At 41.3% G+C, this 18,700-nt stretch overlaps 1 protein-coding gene across 1 annotated transcript; it reads left to right on the top strand.

The window, feature by feature from the left end:
• Window positions 1-15,116: 15,116 nt before the first annotated feature.
• Window positions 15,117-16,124, top strand: LOC118573576 (melanoma-associated antigen 10-like). The gene is given in 3 exon segments (XM_036173858.1): window positions 15,117-15,158; window positions 15,160-15,573; window positions 15,576-16,124. Coding segments are annotated over 3 exon segments (1,005 nt in total).
• Window positions 16,125-18,700: the final 2,576 nt, after the last annotated feature.

Below are 18,700 nucleotides of genomic sequence, written 5' to 3'. Positions count from 1 at the left end.
GTCTTATAACGTCTTTCAAATTTATACACTTACAGCTCTTAGTGAGTTTTTCTGAAATCCTTAACAAAGATAATTATAACTATAACTAACTGATCTTCAACTCCCTCAGAGACCCAAGAAGGAAATAATACTACCTAATAAAAATAAAAACAAGAAGTGCATGCAAGCAGCTTCCAAAAAACATGTGAGTTGACAGAAACAGCCAGCTGCCTGGACAGTCACCTGAGGTTTCTCCACAGTGTTGGGGCATCATATTTAGCATCTGACAGATTCATTTGTGAATTAGGATGTATACAAGGTCAACAGTCTGACCTCACATTTGGTGAGAGCAGTCCATGTACCAGAAACACCTGAATTCCATTAGTGTCTTGTCATGATTCAGGATTTTAAATTCTGGAAATTATTGATGTTTTTTTTCAATTCAGATGTCCATTTTTCTTGGCTGTGTATATGTGGCTTCATCTTGACATCCTGTTCTTCTCCACATCCCTCTATTAAACGCCAGTCTACTATTGAGAGGGGTGAGCTTAGTTATTCTTCAAGAATAACTGTTTCATCTGCTGTTCCATTGCACATCAGAAGCCATTGGCCCACTCCCTGTTCATCTGCCTTCGAAGAAAAGGGCACGGTACCTTTTACAGATTGCAAAGGCCACTCACTTCAGGGATGGTGCCATATTGTCCTGGCTTCAGAAGATGCCTTTTGTTAAAGCCACAACCACACTTGTTTTGGCAAGAATCGGTAGTCCTTGGTTTCATGTCCTGTCTGTCCTGTTTGTCAGCAGTTGATTAGAGGATACTTTGTTGTCCAGTGGCTAACTTTTGAACAATGAAAGTTAGCTCCATATGCAGTTTCTTCAATGCCCATATTTTCTCTGAAGTAGATTGGTACTGCCAGGAGCCGTCATGTCTCATAGTCATAGCAAAAAAGAAAAATTCTTAAGTTATTAAAACATTTTAAATGCCATATTCTGTAGAACTCTGAAGGGTTTGAAGATGACCTGTCTATCTAAAATATATCTGTTTGATCTTGAAAACACACCTAATATGACTACAAGTTCAATTGTAATGTCTAACCACTAATTTTCATTTCTATATATACTAATAGTTGGTAATACTAACATTCAAGGATTAGCAAATTGCATTACATTGTTAAATGAATGGTATAAATACAATATCTCGAGCAAGATTAGAAATACGTATATGGTATATTCTAACAATCTCAATCTCAATAATAATAATTTGTATACAATATAAAACAATCCAATTGAATGTAAAGTATTTAAAACTAGGAATTGTCTTTTTCTTTTTTTTTAACAAGCACCTTTTGCCTAGCCCTTTTCCTAACCCTTAACAACTTGTAACCAACCCTCCTAAACAATGAAAACTATCCCAGACCCAATACCCATAAAAAGACCAAAAAACCACCCACCCCACACCACCCCTTTGGGAATGTGGGCGTCGAATTCTTAAAATTGCTTCCTGCTGGGTATGGGCGAAGTTATCTTTATTCTGAAAAGAAAAATTTTGGGTTAATTGACAAATTCTAGGAAAGATAACTATATTCTTTGTTATCCATAATGCCAAAGTTCAGGGTTTATCTCAAGTCCTTATTCAAGCAGTCTTTGAAACTGGATCATCTCAGCTAGCCATCTCAGAATTGCTCTAAGCACTTTGTAGTCCAAAGCTGATCTGTAGATGATGTTTGTCAGCTTAGTGATATTGCTGTTGTACATGTGGAATTGTCGTTATGGGGCCCCGTCTTCTTCCTGGAGATTTCAGGTGATGTTAGGCCTGGCCATGATTTCCTACAGAAAACTGAAAAGAGACTCGAACACAAAGACATGTATAGGCAGCTAATCGAAGCCTTTTCTCTAGAATTAATTAGTACTCTATATGACTATTATTATCTTAACAAAGTATAAAGATATATATATATCTTGTAAATTTTGATATAAAATTCATACTTTAAGAAAAGTTTAAAGAATCAGAATAGAATCAAAGAATTGAGATTAGTAGTAGAATAGTCCCTTAATTATTTGATTTTTATCCTGTCCCATGTCAGAAGATGGCTCTTTCTTCTGGTATGATACAGAGAGTTTTCATTTTCCTTTTAACAACATGCTTGAGTTTAAAGGAGGAGAGAGCCATTCTCCAACTCCAAAGTCAGCTTTAAATTATAATTGAACTGGGACTACAAGAAGACCAATAGTGTTAATTTTTTTAAGAGAAGAGCAGAAACAAACGTTTAGGAAGATTTATGAAATTTTGTAGATGATATATCAATAGGCCATTTTACTCTTTTTTCCTGGGACAGATGATTTGTTCTTTTTCTTCAGCTGTCTCATTTGTCCAGTGTTCTTCAGATTCCTTAGCCTTCATTCTCCTAAAAGACAAAAACAAAAACCCTTCCCCAAGACTAATTTTGGGGAGGTCCCCTTTTGGCAAGTTACATCTGATTAAATGAAAAGGCATGTATTAATGGTATAAGTGAGTTTAAACTGGATGGTCATGTTGGTTGATGAACTATCACCTCTTCTAATTAAGAGGTCTCTCTTGTTCAAATTGAACCTTTATCAGTTTTGATGGTACCCACAACTTATCATCTCCTGCAGAAACAAAAGCAAAACCTCGTTCCCAACGTAACACATACCCTGGTTTCCATTCTGAGGTCAGCACGTCCTTGAAGTATATAGGCTGATTTAATTCTGTTGTTTTTTTCTATTAACCAATGTCTCTCTGCAGCTGTTGTTCCTTTCTCATTAGCATTGAGAAAATTCAAAGTTAATAGAGCATTGTGCAGTCTATTTCTGGGGGTTTTTGTTACCCCTTTCTGTTTATTTATCATATCCTTTAGAGTTCTGTTGGATCTTTCTATAACTGCTTGGCCTGTAGGATTATGTGGTATACCTCTAATATGCTTTATATTATAATAAGCAAAAAACTGTTTCATTTTAATAGAGACATATGCTGGAGCATTGTCAGTTTTAATTTGCGCAGGTATACCCATGATGGCCATAACTTCTAGCAAATGAGTGATTACAGAATCAGCTTTCTCAGAACTCAAAGCAGTTGCCCATTGAAATCCTGAATAAGTATCGATAGTATGGTGTACATATTTCAATTTTCCAAATCCTGCAAAGTGAAACACATCCTTCTGCCAGATTTCATTCCTCTGAGTACCCTTTGGGTTACATCCTGCTGGTAATGGTGTCTGATTGTAGAAGGAACAAGTAGGACATTTCTTTACAATTTCCTTGGCTTGTTGCCAGGTTATGGAAAAATCCTTTTTTAAACCTTTACTATTGACATGATATTTCTTATGAAATTCTGAGGCCTCCAGCACATTTCCTATCAATAATTTATCAATCTCATCATTACCTTGTGCTAGAGGGCCTGGCAGACCAGTATGGGATCGGATGTGAGTTATATATAAAGGATGACTCCTTTCCCTGATTGTATCTTGTAATTGAATAAATAGTGAAGTTAATTCTGAAGCATCAGGGATAAATTCTGCAGTCTCAATATGTAATACCACTCTTTCAGCATACTGAGAGTCAGTAACTATATTGAGAGGTTCTGAAAAATCCATTAATACCAACAGAATAGCATATAATTCCGATTTTTGAACTGAATTATAAGGACTTTGAACCACTTTACTTAAATTTTCTGATTTGTAATCTGCCTTTCCTTGTTTGTTGGCATCTGTATAAAATGTCCGAACTCCAGATATGGGTTTTTCACGTACAATTCGAGGCAAGATCCAATCAGCTCTCTTTATAAGATCAATTATATTGCTTTTAGGATATTTGCTGTTAATTTCTCCCAAAAAATTACTGCAAGCTCTTTGCCAAGGTTCACTTTCTGTCCATAATTTTTCAATGTCCTCTTTAGTTAAAGGTACAACAATTTCTGCTGGGTCTATTCCTGCTAATTGACAAAGTCTCAATTTTCCTTTCAAAATTAAGTCAGAGATTTTTTCCACATAAGTTTTTAATTTTTTATTTGGTTTATTTGGTAAAAATATCCATTCCAATATAATATGTTCTCTCTGCATTAATATTCCTGTAGGAGAATGCCTAGAAGGTAAAATAACCAAAATGCAATCCAGCTTTGGATCAATATGATCTACATGTCCTTCATGTACTTTTTTTCTACCAAGGCCAATTCTTTCTCAGCTTCAGGTGATAATTCTCTTGGACTATTTAAGTCCTTGTCACCTTCTAAGGTTTTGAACAAATTATTCAGTTCATCATTTTTTACCCCAACAATAGTTCTTAGATGAGAAATGTCCCCAAATAATCTTTGAAAGTCATTAAGAGTCTGTAGGCGATCTCTCCTAATTTGTACCTTTTGAGGTCTAATTTTTTGTAGCTCTATTTTATGTCCTAAATAATTAATAGAATCTCCTCTTTGTATCTTTTCAGGAGCAATTTGTAATCCCCAGCCAGGCAATATTTTCTTTACTTCTTCAAACATTCTTTCTAAAGTATCTGCATTTGAGTCAGCTAGTAAAATATCGTCCATATAATGATAAATTATAGATTTAGGAAATTTTTTACGTATCACTTCCAAGGGCTGTTGTACAAAATATTGGCACAGGGTTGGACTATTCAACATTCCCTGTGGGAGGACTCTCCATTGAAATCTTCTAACCGGTTGAGAATTATTGTAAGTAGGCACCATGAAAGCAAATCTTTCTCTGTCTTTTTCTTGTAGGGGTATTGAAAAGAAACAGTCTTTTAAATCAATAACTATGAGAGGCCATCCTTTAGGTAACAGAGTAGGCAAAGGAATTCAAGATTGTAGAGAGCCCATTGGCTGAATTACTTTGTTAATTGCTCTAAGCTCTGTTACCATTCTCCATTTACCAGATTTCTTTTTAATAACAAATACAGGAGAATTCCATGGGCTAGTAGATTCTTCAATATGCTGAGCATTTAACTGTTCTTCTACCAGCTCTTCTAATTCCTGGAGTTTCTCTGTTGTTAAAGGCCATTGATGAACCCACACACGCTTGTCTGTCAACCATTTTAAAGGTAGAGCTGTTGGTGTCTTTGGAAGATCATCAGTTTTTCTGCCCTGTTCTTGTATAATATGGATGGCTGGTGACCACTCATTAGAATAATACCTTCTAATATTTCTCTCAGAAACATGTGCTAGTTTATGATTTATTTCTGAGGTTGGAGGGATGTTAATCTGAGTATTCCATTGTTGTAACAGGTCTCGACCCCACAGGTTCATGGCTATGTTAGCCACATATGGTTTTAATCTGCCTCTCTGTCCTTCTGGGCCTATACATTCGAGCGATCTTGCACTCTGTTTAACTTGAGATAATGTTCCAATTCCTAACAGTTGAACATTTACCTCCTGAAGAGGCCAAGATGGATGCCAAAATTCTGGTGCAATTATGGTAACATCAGCACCTGTGTCTACCAGACCAGACAACAAAACACCATTTATTTTTAGTGTTAATTTTGGTCTTTGTTCATTTATAGAAGTTTGCCAAAAAATTTTCTTTATGGTCTCTCCTGAATTTTCTGTTCTCTCTGTCTCAGTTGTTCCATTACTCTGAGTAGCCTGGTTTATTCCAATAGGCATTTGGTCATTTAACTGCTCTGAGTAGGGGTCTCCTCTACGATTGCAGGAAAGGTCTGAACTGGATTCACTGTAGGGGCCTGCCTGAGGCCCCTCTGGGAGTTTCGCAAAGACTGAGGCAAAGTACAACCTTGTCTGTCCCTTGTTGATCTACATTCATTGGTCCAGTGTCTTCCCTTACCACACCTTCTACATACTCCTGAAGGAAGGGGCATTCTGTTGCCATTGTTCCTTGAAGAAACATTGTTTCTAGAAGTGCCCTGTTTACAGTCCCTTTTCAAATGTCCTTGCTTTTCACATCCAAAACATCTAACATTCCTCAAACCTCTTGAAATTGCTTCTCCTACCCACATATTATCATGATCATGAGCCTCAACATTTACCGTGTCTCTAATCCAATCTTCCAAGGGTACAGATCTCGCCTTTAACGGCCTGATTATTCTCTTGCATGCTTCATTTGCGTTCTCAAAAGCCAAAGATTCAATTATTATCTGGCTAGCTTCTGAATTTGGGACCATTCTCTTTACTGCTGAATTCAGTCTTTGTAAGAAATCTGTGAAAGATTCTTTTGGGCCCTATATAACCTTTGTAAATGACTCAGTTTTCTTCCCTGGTTCCTCAACTCTGTCCCATGCATTCAAGGCTGCCATTCGACATAGAATTAGAGTTTGCATATCATATAAACATTGTGTTTGTACTGCAGCATATTGGCCTTCTCCAACAAGCTGATCCTGGAAGATTTGTATACCTCTATCCCTACATTGTTTTGCTATGGTTTTAGTTTCCTGTTTGAACCACATTTGCCAATGGAGCTGCTGTCCGGGTTCCAGAACCGCCTGTGCCAGCTCCTGCCAGTCCTGTGGTATAATTCTATTATAAGTTGACCAGGAGTTTAACATTTGTTTTACATACGGAGAATGCATGCCATAAGATACTATTGCCTCCTTAAACCTTCGTAAGTCTAACATTTCAACTGGAGTCCAAATATTTTGTGTAGTCACTTGACCAGGTTGCTGTTGTATGGTTACCGGATAAATTAAGGGTGATTGTGTGAAAACAGGCTTTCTTTCTGTAACCTTATAATCCAATCCTGAAACAACTTCACTGTTAATTTCTTCTGTCTGAATCTGAATTTCTCTATAATTCATTTTAACAGGTTTAACAAGTTTTTCTAAAATTTTTATCCTGGCACTTAAATTGACTGTCTTTTTAAAGTGTAAAATAAGGATAAGAAGAATAACAATGTACATAATTCGATTAACATTAATCTTCTCATATAGTTGTTCCATTACCATACTGCCTAAAATTTCAAACAAAGCCCAATTTTCTTCCAATGTACACATAAAACCCATTTTTTTTAAATGTGGAAAAAATCTCTTTTAAATATAGGGGATACCTTAATGAGACTTGCAGTAATAAGTCTCTCCTTCACCAATTCACATACATTTCCAGGAACTTGGGGAACTTCAAATCATTTTGAGGTTTCTGTAGGGAACATGGTCAATCTATGCATTCAGAGTGCAGGCAAGAGCACAGAGTAGACTGGAGAGCCTAATTTCAAGATAGAATGTCCCCAAATAATGAAGGGCTTTTTTGTTTGTTTTTTAAGACAGAGTTTCTTAATCCTGTAGTCAGCTTAGTGTCAATTATGGCCCACTTGTAGGAATAAACTGCTTGCTCCTCCATTCCTGGAAACCATAGGCATCATTTTCAGACATTCTCATAGGGAAAATGGGAGCATATCATTTTCAGGGTGAAAGTAAGACCTGAGAGTGTATAGTTGAATATCCATTCTAAATAATATAGGATGGATAGTCTTATGAGCTTCACCAAACAGAGTCTGCTTGTGAAAATGGGCCCTTTACCCTCCTCATTGGGTGTGGGTGACTACTATACTCATAACAATCATTTCAGATATTTCCAGACAAGACAGGCTGTGGTGATACTATATTTGTAAAATGTGATTTTATTTGTATATTAATAAAGTTCCCTTTATTAATAAGAGGTCAGAGCAAGCCATAGCAGAAGCTGGACAGTGGTAGTGTATGCCTTTAATCCCAGCACTTGGGAGGCAGAGCTAGGCAGATCTCTGTGAGTTCAAGGACACAGCCAGCATGTCGACACACGCCTTTAATCTCAATACCAACCATAGAAGGCCTGGAGGTCTATACAGACAGGCAGTGATGAGGAGGTCTTGTGGCTGGGTTTACAACCAATGAGAAAACAGAACAGAAAGTCTATAAAAAAGAAAAAACACACAGAGAAGTATGTTTCTTGCGGAGAGGAAAGACAGAGCAGCAGTGAAGGGTAAGGTTTATAGCTCTGAACTATTGCTCTGACCTCTTGGCTTTTAACTCTGCGACTGGCCCTGTGTTTCTTATTTAACAAGACGGTTACATCTACAACAGGCCCCTGTGACTTTCTGAGTCAAGTTGAGAATTTAGAAGTGGATTGAGAAAGCCCTATCCCAGATACACTGGCCCAGATAAACAAGATACATTGTGTCTGTTTTCTGATCTAGATGGCAGCCTCAACCTAGGAGAATGGCACTTAAAACTAAGGCATACTAAAGTCCATACAATAGCCAACTTTATTCAGAGCATCAGGCAATTTATACTCTTAGGGTTAAGAAGAATCACATGAGCACGATGTTCAATCATAAGGACAATCCACACATGTCAAAAACGTTTTTCTATAGCAGTATATGAATAAAAATACCTGAAGTAAACTTACTCCTGTCTGCTACATCTGGGCAGGACACAAAAACAAATTCCAGGAACAATTTCGTGTTTTGAAGAAATTGAGATCAAAAGACTTTTGTTTTCTTTGAGTTTTCTCACAAGATTCAGAATTCTCACCACACAACTCCATTCTTAGACCGTATTCCAACAGTATCCAGTTTGAGGGTCCTGCACCAAACCAAGATGGACTTGTGAGAATGAGTTTATCCTGAAGCTTCTACATTCTCTTCAGAGGACTTGACGGACTCAAAATCTTTTTCTGATGTTCTTGGACAGGAGACAGTTATGTTGTAGTTTTAGAGTTTAGCTGAGAGGTTAGAGTAAACTGTAAAGTCAACATTCCAGGCCAGAGGGTTTCCAAATGATGTAATTTCACCCCTCAGTTTAGCTTGACATAAGATGGACCCTAATTGTTGCAAGGAGGTTCTAGCCCCTCTTTTCCTAGGGGACTATTTTCGAGCATTCCCAGTGTGAAAGAAGGCAGTACTGCTTGTGGAGAGAAAGTAAAACCTGAGAGTGTATACTGTGGGAACTGGATATAAAGACACAATATCATATAGCTCTGCCAGTGTGGTAGGTTACACCAAATAGGGGATCAGTAGTATGAATGAGCCCCTTTTCTCTCTAGGGGAAAACTCTGTCATAAGAGTGATTTCAGAGTTTCCCAGAGAGGAGTGGACCACATGACAGGAGTCCAGAGCAGAGCTGAAAATGTATCTCAGAAGCTGCCCTACATACACAGGCCCAAGCTATATTGTGTACTTTTGGGTTCCCTGCATTAATCCTGGATAACCATGTGGGAATGAGCCCCTACCTAGGTTTTCAAATCTGGGGGTGAGGGAGTTTCAGAGTCATTTTGTGAGGTCCCTGGAGTTTAAAGGATGCCTCAGAGCTGACTTGTGGGGAAGAGCCCCTCCCCTCCCAGCATTCCACATCTGGGGACTTTGGAGGCTCTGCCATTTTGTGAGGCTCCTACTCAGGAGATGGTTCTGCTGCACTTTCAGACTGGAGGTGAGCACTTAAGCAGGAGTGAAATGGGCCCTTTCAGGCCAGGTGGCCCTCTACTGAGGCAGCTAGTGCCTGTGGACAGCCTAGACACAGGTGGGGCCCTCGCGGATAAACAGGAACCATCTAGTTCTGTGACTACCAACTCCCGATAGCTGCATTCCCTGAGGGAAATTAGCAGGGTGGAAGTGGGTCCTGAGTGGACTGTGGAGGGTCAGCTGTGGTTAGCAGGTCCCCAGGACTAAGGTTCAGTCAGTGTGGTGTGTGCTGCCCCAAACAGGGTCTTTGTATGGTAACCAGCCCCTGCCCCTCCCTCTGGAATCTGGCGGTGGACATCAGCCCACAGGGTCTATTTCTGAGGTTCCCGGAGACATGGGTATACTTTCTGAGTCCAGAGCAGAGCTGAAAGTGTGTCTCAGAAGCTGTCCTACATACACAGGCCCAAGCTACAATGTGTCCCTTTCAGGGACCTGAATCAAACCTTGAGGACCATGTGGGAATAAGCCCCTTTGCTAGTTTCCACTTCTAGTGGCCGGGGGCGGGATTCAGAGTCATTATGTGGGGTCCCTTGAGTTTAAAGGACACCTCAGTACTGACTAGTGGTAAAGAGTCCCTCTCCCAAACTTCCAAATCTGGGTACTTTGGGGGCTCAGTGCCATTTTGTGAGGTCCCTTGAGTTTAAAAGATGCTTTAGTGTTCAGTGTTGACTTGTGGTAAAAAAGCCCCTCCACAAACTTCCATGTCTGGGTACTGGAGTGGGTGGGAAGTTAAAAGCCATTTTGTGAGGTTCCTTGAGTTTAAAAGATTGCTCAGTGTTGATTTGTGGAAAAGAGCCCCTCCCCAGCCTTCTGCATCTGGGGATTTTGGGGGACTAGGTCATGGAAGGGAGGCAGCCTTGCTGCACTTTCGGAGTTGAGGTAAATGATTAGGGTGGGTGGAAAGGGACCCTATCATGGTAGAGGGACCACTGATTACGAAGCTTCATAGCATTGCACCAAGTGAGGTCCACTTTGAGATTCCCATAAAGAAACCTGCTCTTGCCTGGGGTTAAAGTACAGGGAACCTCAAATTGTGCCTGTACCCCTGTGATGTGATCCACCTGTCTCTGCCTCCCATGTGCTGAGATTAAAGGCATGCGCCATCACTACCTGGATGAGCACAGTTTTAAACAATGGTCCAGGGATATTATTGAGCCTTTTGCCCAATGGTCACTGTGGGCGGTGTGAAGGAATGCTGTTTAGAGGTCCTTAGCATAGAGGGCAGCTTCCCTTTCAGTGTGTATTTGGAAGCTGTGAGTAGAATGCAGCTTCAGTTCATCCAGAGAGGTACCAAAATGATAATTCCATTGGGGTCCACAGGGAGGAATGCCCCTAGTCCTCAAAGGACTAGGTACCTAGAAGCCATTTAGGAGTTTCAGATAAAGGAGGAGCACTGGTGTCTTTCAGTCATGGTGGGAGCTAAGCGGGGAGTTGCAGAAGCCCCACCCCAGATAGAAAGGCAGGGGCATACAAATGGCTAAATTGAAGAAATTGGTTCCTTCTTTTTTAGCATCCACAGCCAGTGAACTGGGGTACTTAGAATCATTTTGTGAGGTCCTGGAGCTCTGAGGATGGTTCATGTGGTGACTTGCAAGAATAAGGCCCTTTTTTGTAGGTTTCTGGAGGAGAGAGAGCCATGTAAGGGCTTTTGTGCTTTTTAAGAGATTTGCATGGATTGCAGTGTTCACTTTCTGGTTAAAGAATCTCCAGACAATGCAATTTAACCTCTTTCGTTAGTATGTCACCAAGTAGGCACTGAAAATGAGTTCCACCCTTCTACTTTCACATCTTGGGGATTTAAAGATATTTGTAAGGTTCCTGGAGGGGAGATAACCATTACACTTGCTGAAGGTGGGATGTGGAGATATTTTCTGGATAGAAGATCCTCAATTAATACAACCTGACATCCAGTAAGGCCCACTTGTAAGAATAAGCCCCTTGTACTTCAGGTCAAAGTAACCAGATGGAGTGCAAAGGCCTTGTTCTGAGGTGAAGGCCTCCGATTTGTAGAGGTAAGGTACAGGGTCCCTGAAGGAGCAAGGAGGCCCCTGATGATATGCATATAAAAGCTGTCTCTGTTGTCAGTTCAGACCAGAAGACTATGCACTTTGTTCGGGAAATATAGTGATATTTTATTTGTATTGAAATGTGATTTTATTTGTATGTTAATAAAGGTGCCTTGAGGTCAGAGCAAGCCAGAGCAGAAGCTGGGCGGTAGTGGTGCACGCCTTTAATCCCAGCATTTGGGAGGCAGAGCTAGGTAAATCTCTGTGTGTTCAAGGACAGAGCCAGCATGGCAACACATGCCTTTAATCTCAATAGCAACCATAGAAGACCTGGAGGTCTGTACAAACAGGCAGTGATGAGGAGGTCATGTGGCTGGGTTAACAACCAATGAGAAAACAGAACAGAAGTCTCTAAAAAAGATAGGACACACAGAAGTAGGTCTCTTGCGGAGAGGAAGGACAGCAGAAGCAGTGAAGGGTAAGGTTTTCAGCTCTTGCTCTGACCTTGTGGTTTTTAACTCTGCAATTGGTTCTGTGTTTCTTATTTAACAAGACGGTTACATTTATACTTAAAGATATTTGTAAGGTTCCTGGAGGGGAGATAACCATCACACTTGCTGAAGGTGGGATGTGGAGATATTTTCTGGATAGAAGATCCTCAATTAATACAACCTGGCATCCAGTAAGGCCCACTTGTAAGAATAAGCCCCTTGTACTTCAGGTCAAAGTAACCAGATGGAGTGCAAAGGCCTTGTTCTGAGGTGAAGGCCTCCGATCTGTAGAGGTAAGGTACAGGGTCCCTTAAGGAGCAAGGAGGCCCCTGATGATATGCATATAAAAGCTGTCTCTGTTGTCAGTTCAGACCAGAAGACTATGCACTATGTTCAGGCATAAGGTGGGGATCAGAGGTGGCCTGGCCCTGAATGATGGATCTGAGGGTCAGCATGGGCCTTGTGAGAAGTAAATATGAAACACTTCAGAATCCCCAAGACAAGAGTGGACCCCTGCTCTTTCTGCCAGTCTTAAGAAACACCCCCAGGGGTATTCAGATGGGCTCTATCCTAATTTCTGTGCCTTTCAGGAAGGTGAGACTGAGTGAGGAGTATCTCTAGAGAAGCAGAGAGAGCCATACCTGGTTAACAGGGGAGGTGCCAGCAATCAAGGTGAGCAGCCATGGTAAGAACTGAACATGCAAAGGTACCCATTGTCTCCAAAATAAGCTCTGCCCTTTTTCTGATGCCTGGCAAACCCTGGAAGGGTGGTTTTTATGGATGGCTCTCCTTTCTGCCTCAAGACTGGGGATAGAAGGTCTCAAGGATGTGACAACCCTGGTTAAGGTCTTTAGAGGGTGAGCAAAGGGAGGAGTACCAGAAGGAGCCAGATCCAAGCTATAGACTTCTCATGATGACTGCAAGTGTCTGAAGCCCAGAAATAAAGGACTGTGATGTCTGGCTGTGCCTGGGACCAGCACTCAGGGGAACTAAATGGCAAACTTACTTGAACTACATTAGGTAAGAAGATTGAGGTCTTTAGGAAGATGAGTGTGGTGATATATTGTGTATCCTAATAAACTTGCCTGAGGATCAGATGACAGAGCCAGCCTCTAGATTAGACATAGAAGTCAGGCAGTGGTGGCACACACCTTTAATTCCAGCATTTGAGATCTCATGCTTGGGAAGCACACATGCCTTTAATCCCAGGAAGATTGCTGTGGGCTGTTCCGTATGTCAAATGTGTTGCTCTGATTGGTTAATGAATAAAACATTGATTGGCTAGTGGCCAGGCAGGAAGTATAAGCAGGGCAAGCAGAGAATAGAATTCTGGGAAGTGAAAGGCTGAGGCAGAGAGACATTGCCATGACAAGGAAGATGTAAGATACCGGTAAGCCATGAGCCACGTGGCAAAGTATAGATTAATAGAAATGGGTTAATTTAAGATAGAAGAACTAGATAACAAGAAGCCTACCATGGCCATACAGTTTGTAAGCAATATAAGTCTCTGTGTGTTTACTTTGTTGGGTCTGAGCAGCTGTGGGACTGGCAGGTGAGAGAGATTTGTCCTGACTATGAGCCAGGCAGGACCAGAAAAATTCCAGCTACAAAAGATGGCAGGGCACAGAAAGGTATATAAGGCATGAGGAAACAGGAATTTACTCTCTTTAGGCTGAGTATTTTGTAGAAGTAAGAACTATTGGCTGGCTGATCTGCTTCTCTGATCTTTATGCTTTCACCCTGATGTCTGGCTCTGGGTTTTTAATTAAAAGCCATCTAAGATTCGAACAACAGATGAGGTGAGTTCTAGTGTAAAGGGAGCCTGTCAGAGAGGGCATATCAGATGAATGCACTGCACTAAATGAACACAGCAGAGATTAGTCTGGACCTCCTGATTATTTTCAGGATCTCTTGGAGTTGAGAAACTTAAGCTGAATGTATGACCTTGGTTATTTGCAGGGGTTCCATGATCTCTCATCAGACTAGGTGAAAACTCCAAGGGATCGTTGAAAGTAACCCCAGTTCAGAGCACATCTGTGGGCCCACAGAAACCCTGTGACCCCCATATTCCTGGACAGGATTGTCAGTCTGAACCCCTTGTCTTGTTTCTAGGACATTGGTCTCAGGGACCTGAAGACCCTGGTCAAAGGAACTGTGACTCAGGTCATCAGAGGGAGGATCTCAGGTGTGCCAGGACTCAAGGTAAGAACTGAGTGAGTCAAATCATGTATACAGATGGAGCCCAGCCCCCAACTACTATCCGGTTAGCTGAAGGGGGCCCTAGGAGTTATGGAGGTAATCCCTCCCCTCCTCTTTCCTCTATCTCATTGAAATGGGCCTTTGGCACAAGGCAGGTTGCCTCAGGCCATCACAGGAAGTGGAGCCATCAAGGTGAGGGTTGGTCAGATCCCCCATCCACTACTCATGGACCATATTTTTAACTGGGACACCTTTTGCCATCATCTTTGAATAGTTGTTAATTGATGAAAGCACCTTCACTGTCTTTTGTTCTATTTCAGAGAGGTGAGCAGTTGTTTTAAGAGTTTGCCTCAGGCCAGCAGATGGGTGGGGCCCAGGAGTTTGCTTCAGGCCAGCAGATGGGTGGGGTCCAGGAGTTTGCCTCAGGCCAGCAGATGGGTGGAGTCCAGTTACTGATAGGAGACAAGGGAGAAGCCAGAGTGAGCACAGAGAGAACCATACACTTTAGCATGGAGCAACTCTTCACAGTGAAGTTAGGCTCCTGTTCAGAATAGAGTCAAGTACTGGCCTTGCACTCTATGGCTATGGGGTGGCTCATCCTCTCTCACAGAAACTAGGTGATGAGGGTCTTGGCCTGAGATGGTTTCCTCAGGTCAGACACTAGGGAAAGCCCAGGCAGTGTCTGGGGCAAAGCTGAGGCACACACTGTGCATTTGTCACATGGGCCCCAAACATAGAAGACCCACTCTGCTTAGCCCCATACAAGCTTCTGGCAACCCTGAAGCCTCTACTCTGGGCCAGTTACATTCTGAGGAAACTTGTTGATACTTGCCTTAGTCTCTCAAGAGACAGACCTGATGGGGAGATAGGAATCCTTGTGGCTTTAGAGCATCACCAAGAGAAAGCCTGTTATCAGCCTTTGTTAGCATTTCCAGTGGGGTGACTGTCAACAATGAATAATTCTACTCTCTTCTTCTTCCCCTAGGTCTCTGGGTCTAAATCACTGTGTTCCTGCTTGGTGTTCAAGACTAGAATCATCATGCCTAGACCTCGAAAGCGTAGGCGATGTATGGTTGAGGAAGAAAGAGCCTGAGGCCCAAAGTGAGACACAGGACCTAATCAGTGCTCCAGTTTCGATAGAGGAGGTAGATTCCTCATCCTCTTCTACTTGTTCCTCCTCTTTCCCATCTTCTTTCTGTTCTTCCTCTTCTTACTATGCTATAACATCAAGCACCTCAGAGGAGGGATTTGCTGTTTCCAGGACATCAAGTCCTTCTCATAGTCTTCTAGGAACTGGCTCCTCCTGCACTGCCGTGATCTCATCTCCATGTAGCCAGTTAAGTGCAGACTCTGAAACTGAGGAGAGTCAAGGTTCCTCAGAGGCCCTACCATGTGCTGCTTCATTGTCTAAAGATGAGATAGATGTAAAAGTAGATGAGTTGGTGAAATATCTGCTCTTTAAGTATCTAATGAAGGAGCCAGTCACCAAGGTAGAATAAGGCTGAATAATATCATTAGAAATTATCAGGACCACTTCCCTGTGATATTTAGAGAAGCCTCAGAATGCATGCAGTTAGTCTTTGGCATTGACATGAAGGAAGTAGAGCCTGCTGGACACATTTACATCCTTGTCATAGCCCTAGAGCTCACCTATGATGGGATGATGACTGATATCCAGGGCATACCCAAGACAGGCCTCCTGATAATGGTATTGAGCATAATATTTATGGAAGGCAATTGTATTAGTGAGGACATGGTATGGGATGTATTGAATAATATAGGCTTATATGCTGGGAATGATCACTTCATATATAGGGAACCCAGGAAGCTCATCATTGATGATTTTGTACAAGAAGGGTACCTGGAGTACAGGCAAGTGTCTGGCAGCCATCCTCCTTCCTATGAGCTCCTCTGGGGCCCAGGAGCCTATGCTGAAACCACCAAGATGAAAATCTTGATGTTTTTGACCAGCATCAATGGGAGTGATCCCAGATCATATCCAGTTTGGTATGCAGAGGCTTTAAGAGATGAGGAAGAGCGGGCCTAGGCTAGAAAAGCCTGGCACATGATTCTACTGCTCTGTCCAGCATACATTCTAGTGCTCTAGCAGTTTTCAACTCAGATAAGGTCAGGTGGAGTCAGTGATCTAAGTATTGGACCCTCATTCTAGAGCTGGTGAGTGTACAGTGTAAATTATCCCACTATTACTGTTGTGTTTGGGTGACTCAGGGATTTTTCCTCTTAGTATTCTCAAATATTGCTACATTTGCTAGAAAGCTCATTAGGCTGAAATTTTAAGCTTCCTGGTTGTATTAGTCATGCACTTACTGCTGTTCATCCATGTTGAAAAGCTTTGCTATTTTGTAAAACAAGTTGAGATACTTTCCATCTGATCTGTAATCTGTGACAAGACACCATGGTGTTGGATTTGGTATTTCTTAGGCTATGGAAAAGAATTTGGAGAACAGAATAAAATTGTTCATTTTTATCACCTTATGATCATTAGTCTCTTATTCTGGTTAACTAATTAAATTCTAACCTAAAATGTAGTCAGTGGGCTCCGATGCTCCAAACTTTCACTAAGCATATGGCCTTTGCAAGACCTATTGTTTGCAGTGTGCCATAGGAAAACCAGATCCATGCTTTCATGTAGATGGGATGAGTGCAGGAGCCATAGCCCTGTGAGGAAGACAGTGAAAAGTCCTTTCAGACCACAAACACTAGTAAAGGAGGAGGGCTGCAGAAGTGGTCTCCTGGGGTCAGCAGCACAGTTTTGATGCTATAAACCATGGCGGTTTGGGAGTCTGGGGAGTTGATTTAATGAAACTACAAAGTAGCCAAGGATAGGCCCTTGGGAAGTGTGACTGTTTTCAGGCTGAGAGAAGGAAAAACTGATCTCAACATTCTTTTTTGGAGGTGGATACTGCAGTGGTAATCAGATTTAGAGTGTCTCGTAGAACACTTGAATAACACATGCAATCATCTTAAAACACAAACCCAAAATATGCAGAGAGGAGTCCTGTCCTGGGGCAAGGATGAGAGTAACAGCTGACTCTGCCCTGCATAGTGCATGGTTTACCCCCTCCCTCTGCAAGGGATTCCTGACACACAAGGAAGAATCATGGGAATGCAAGGTCTGGAACTCCCAGCCAGGACCTCTTGGCCCATGTATTAGAGTTTCCTGCCTGGCCCATAGTCAGGACAAATCTCTCTTACCTGCCAGTCCCATAGTCGCTCAGACCCAACCAAGAAAGCACACAGAAACTTACATTGTTTACAAACTGTATGGCCATGGCAGGCTGCTTGTTATCTACCTTTTCTATCTTAAATTAACCCATTTCTGTTAGTCTATACTTTGCCACATGGCTTGTGGCTTACCAGTGTCTTTACATGTTGCTTCTCATGGCGGCAGCTGGCGGGGTGTCTCTCTCCAGCCTTCTACTTCCCACAATTCTCTACTCTCTTGTCCTGCCTATACTTCCTGCCTGGCCACTGGCCAATCAGAACTTTATTTACACAGAGCGATATCCACAGCACTTCCCCTTTTCTTTTTTTTTAAGGAAGGTTTTAACTTTTACATAGTACAATTACATATAACAAAACAATTATCAAGCAAGAATTACAGTTACAATATTAAAGAAGATATCCTATCTATTTTATATTTATGAGTCTAAGGTTTTATATCTAACTTATCTTTTATCATAACTGAGGAAATTATAACTATCTAGTCTTCAACCACATCAAAGACCTCAGAAGGATATAATATTACCTGAGAACCAGGAGAAGGATGCAAGCATTTTTAGGGAGTCTTGCAAGAGTAGACAGAGACAGCTGGCAGCCTGGACAGTCACCTAATGTTCCTTTGTAAAGTTGGGGCATTTGTCTTCAGCCCACAGGGCTAGAGTCTCTCAGTCACTTCTCTCAGTGTCCTGTTGAATGTCTGGCATTTTCCTCTGTGAAGCAGGAACCTGAAGGACCATTTTGTCAAGCAAAGTTTACTGGTCACCTTTCTATGGGTCCTGCATGTCCAGTTGATCAAGCACTCCAGGCAAGAACAGTTTCTTGCCCAAATGGCTATTTTTGCCATGGTGAAGATAAGATATGAAGTGTCTTCAATGCCCATCGTTGTCTCTGAAGTAAATCGGTGTTGCCAGGAGCAGACATGTCTCACTGTCCAGAAAGTCTAAATTTTAAAAATATTTTAAATGCCATATTCTGAAGGTCTTTGAACTATTTGAAGATTACCTGTCTATCTGAAATATCACTGTGTATACCTAGAAGACTTAACTAACATGGCTATGAGTATGATTATCATAGATGACCAGTTATTAATCTATTTTTAATTATCCATTATAATTTTAAATGAGCTATATGAACATAATACCTTAAACAAGAGTAGAAATATACACACAATATAACAAAATTAACTACGTTTGAATCAATAGACTAAAATCTAAACCAATGTAAAACATTTTAAACAAGTTGTTGCTCTTTAGAAGTAAGTTCCCTATTACATCTATATCATATTCCCCTTTCTTCTTTAGAAAGAGATCTCATTTATAATCAACCTGCTTTAAAGAAAAATATTGTTTTTTCTCTGTCCCACACCAGAGGGCTCTTCTG

The sequence above is a fragment of the Onychomys torridus genome, chromosome X (assembly GCF_903995425.1).
Source record: "Onychomys torridus chromosome X, mOncTor1.1, whole genome shotgun sequence".
NCBI lineage: Eukaryota > Metazoa > Chordata > Mammalia > Rodentia > Cricetidae > Onychomys > Onychomys torridus.
This window is presented reverse-complemented; position numbering and strand designations above follow the sequence as displayed.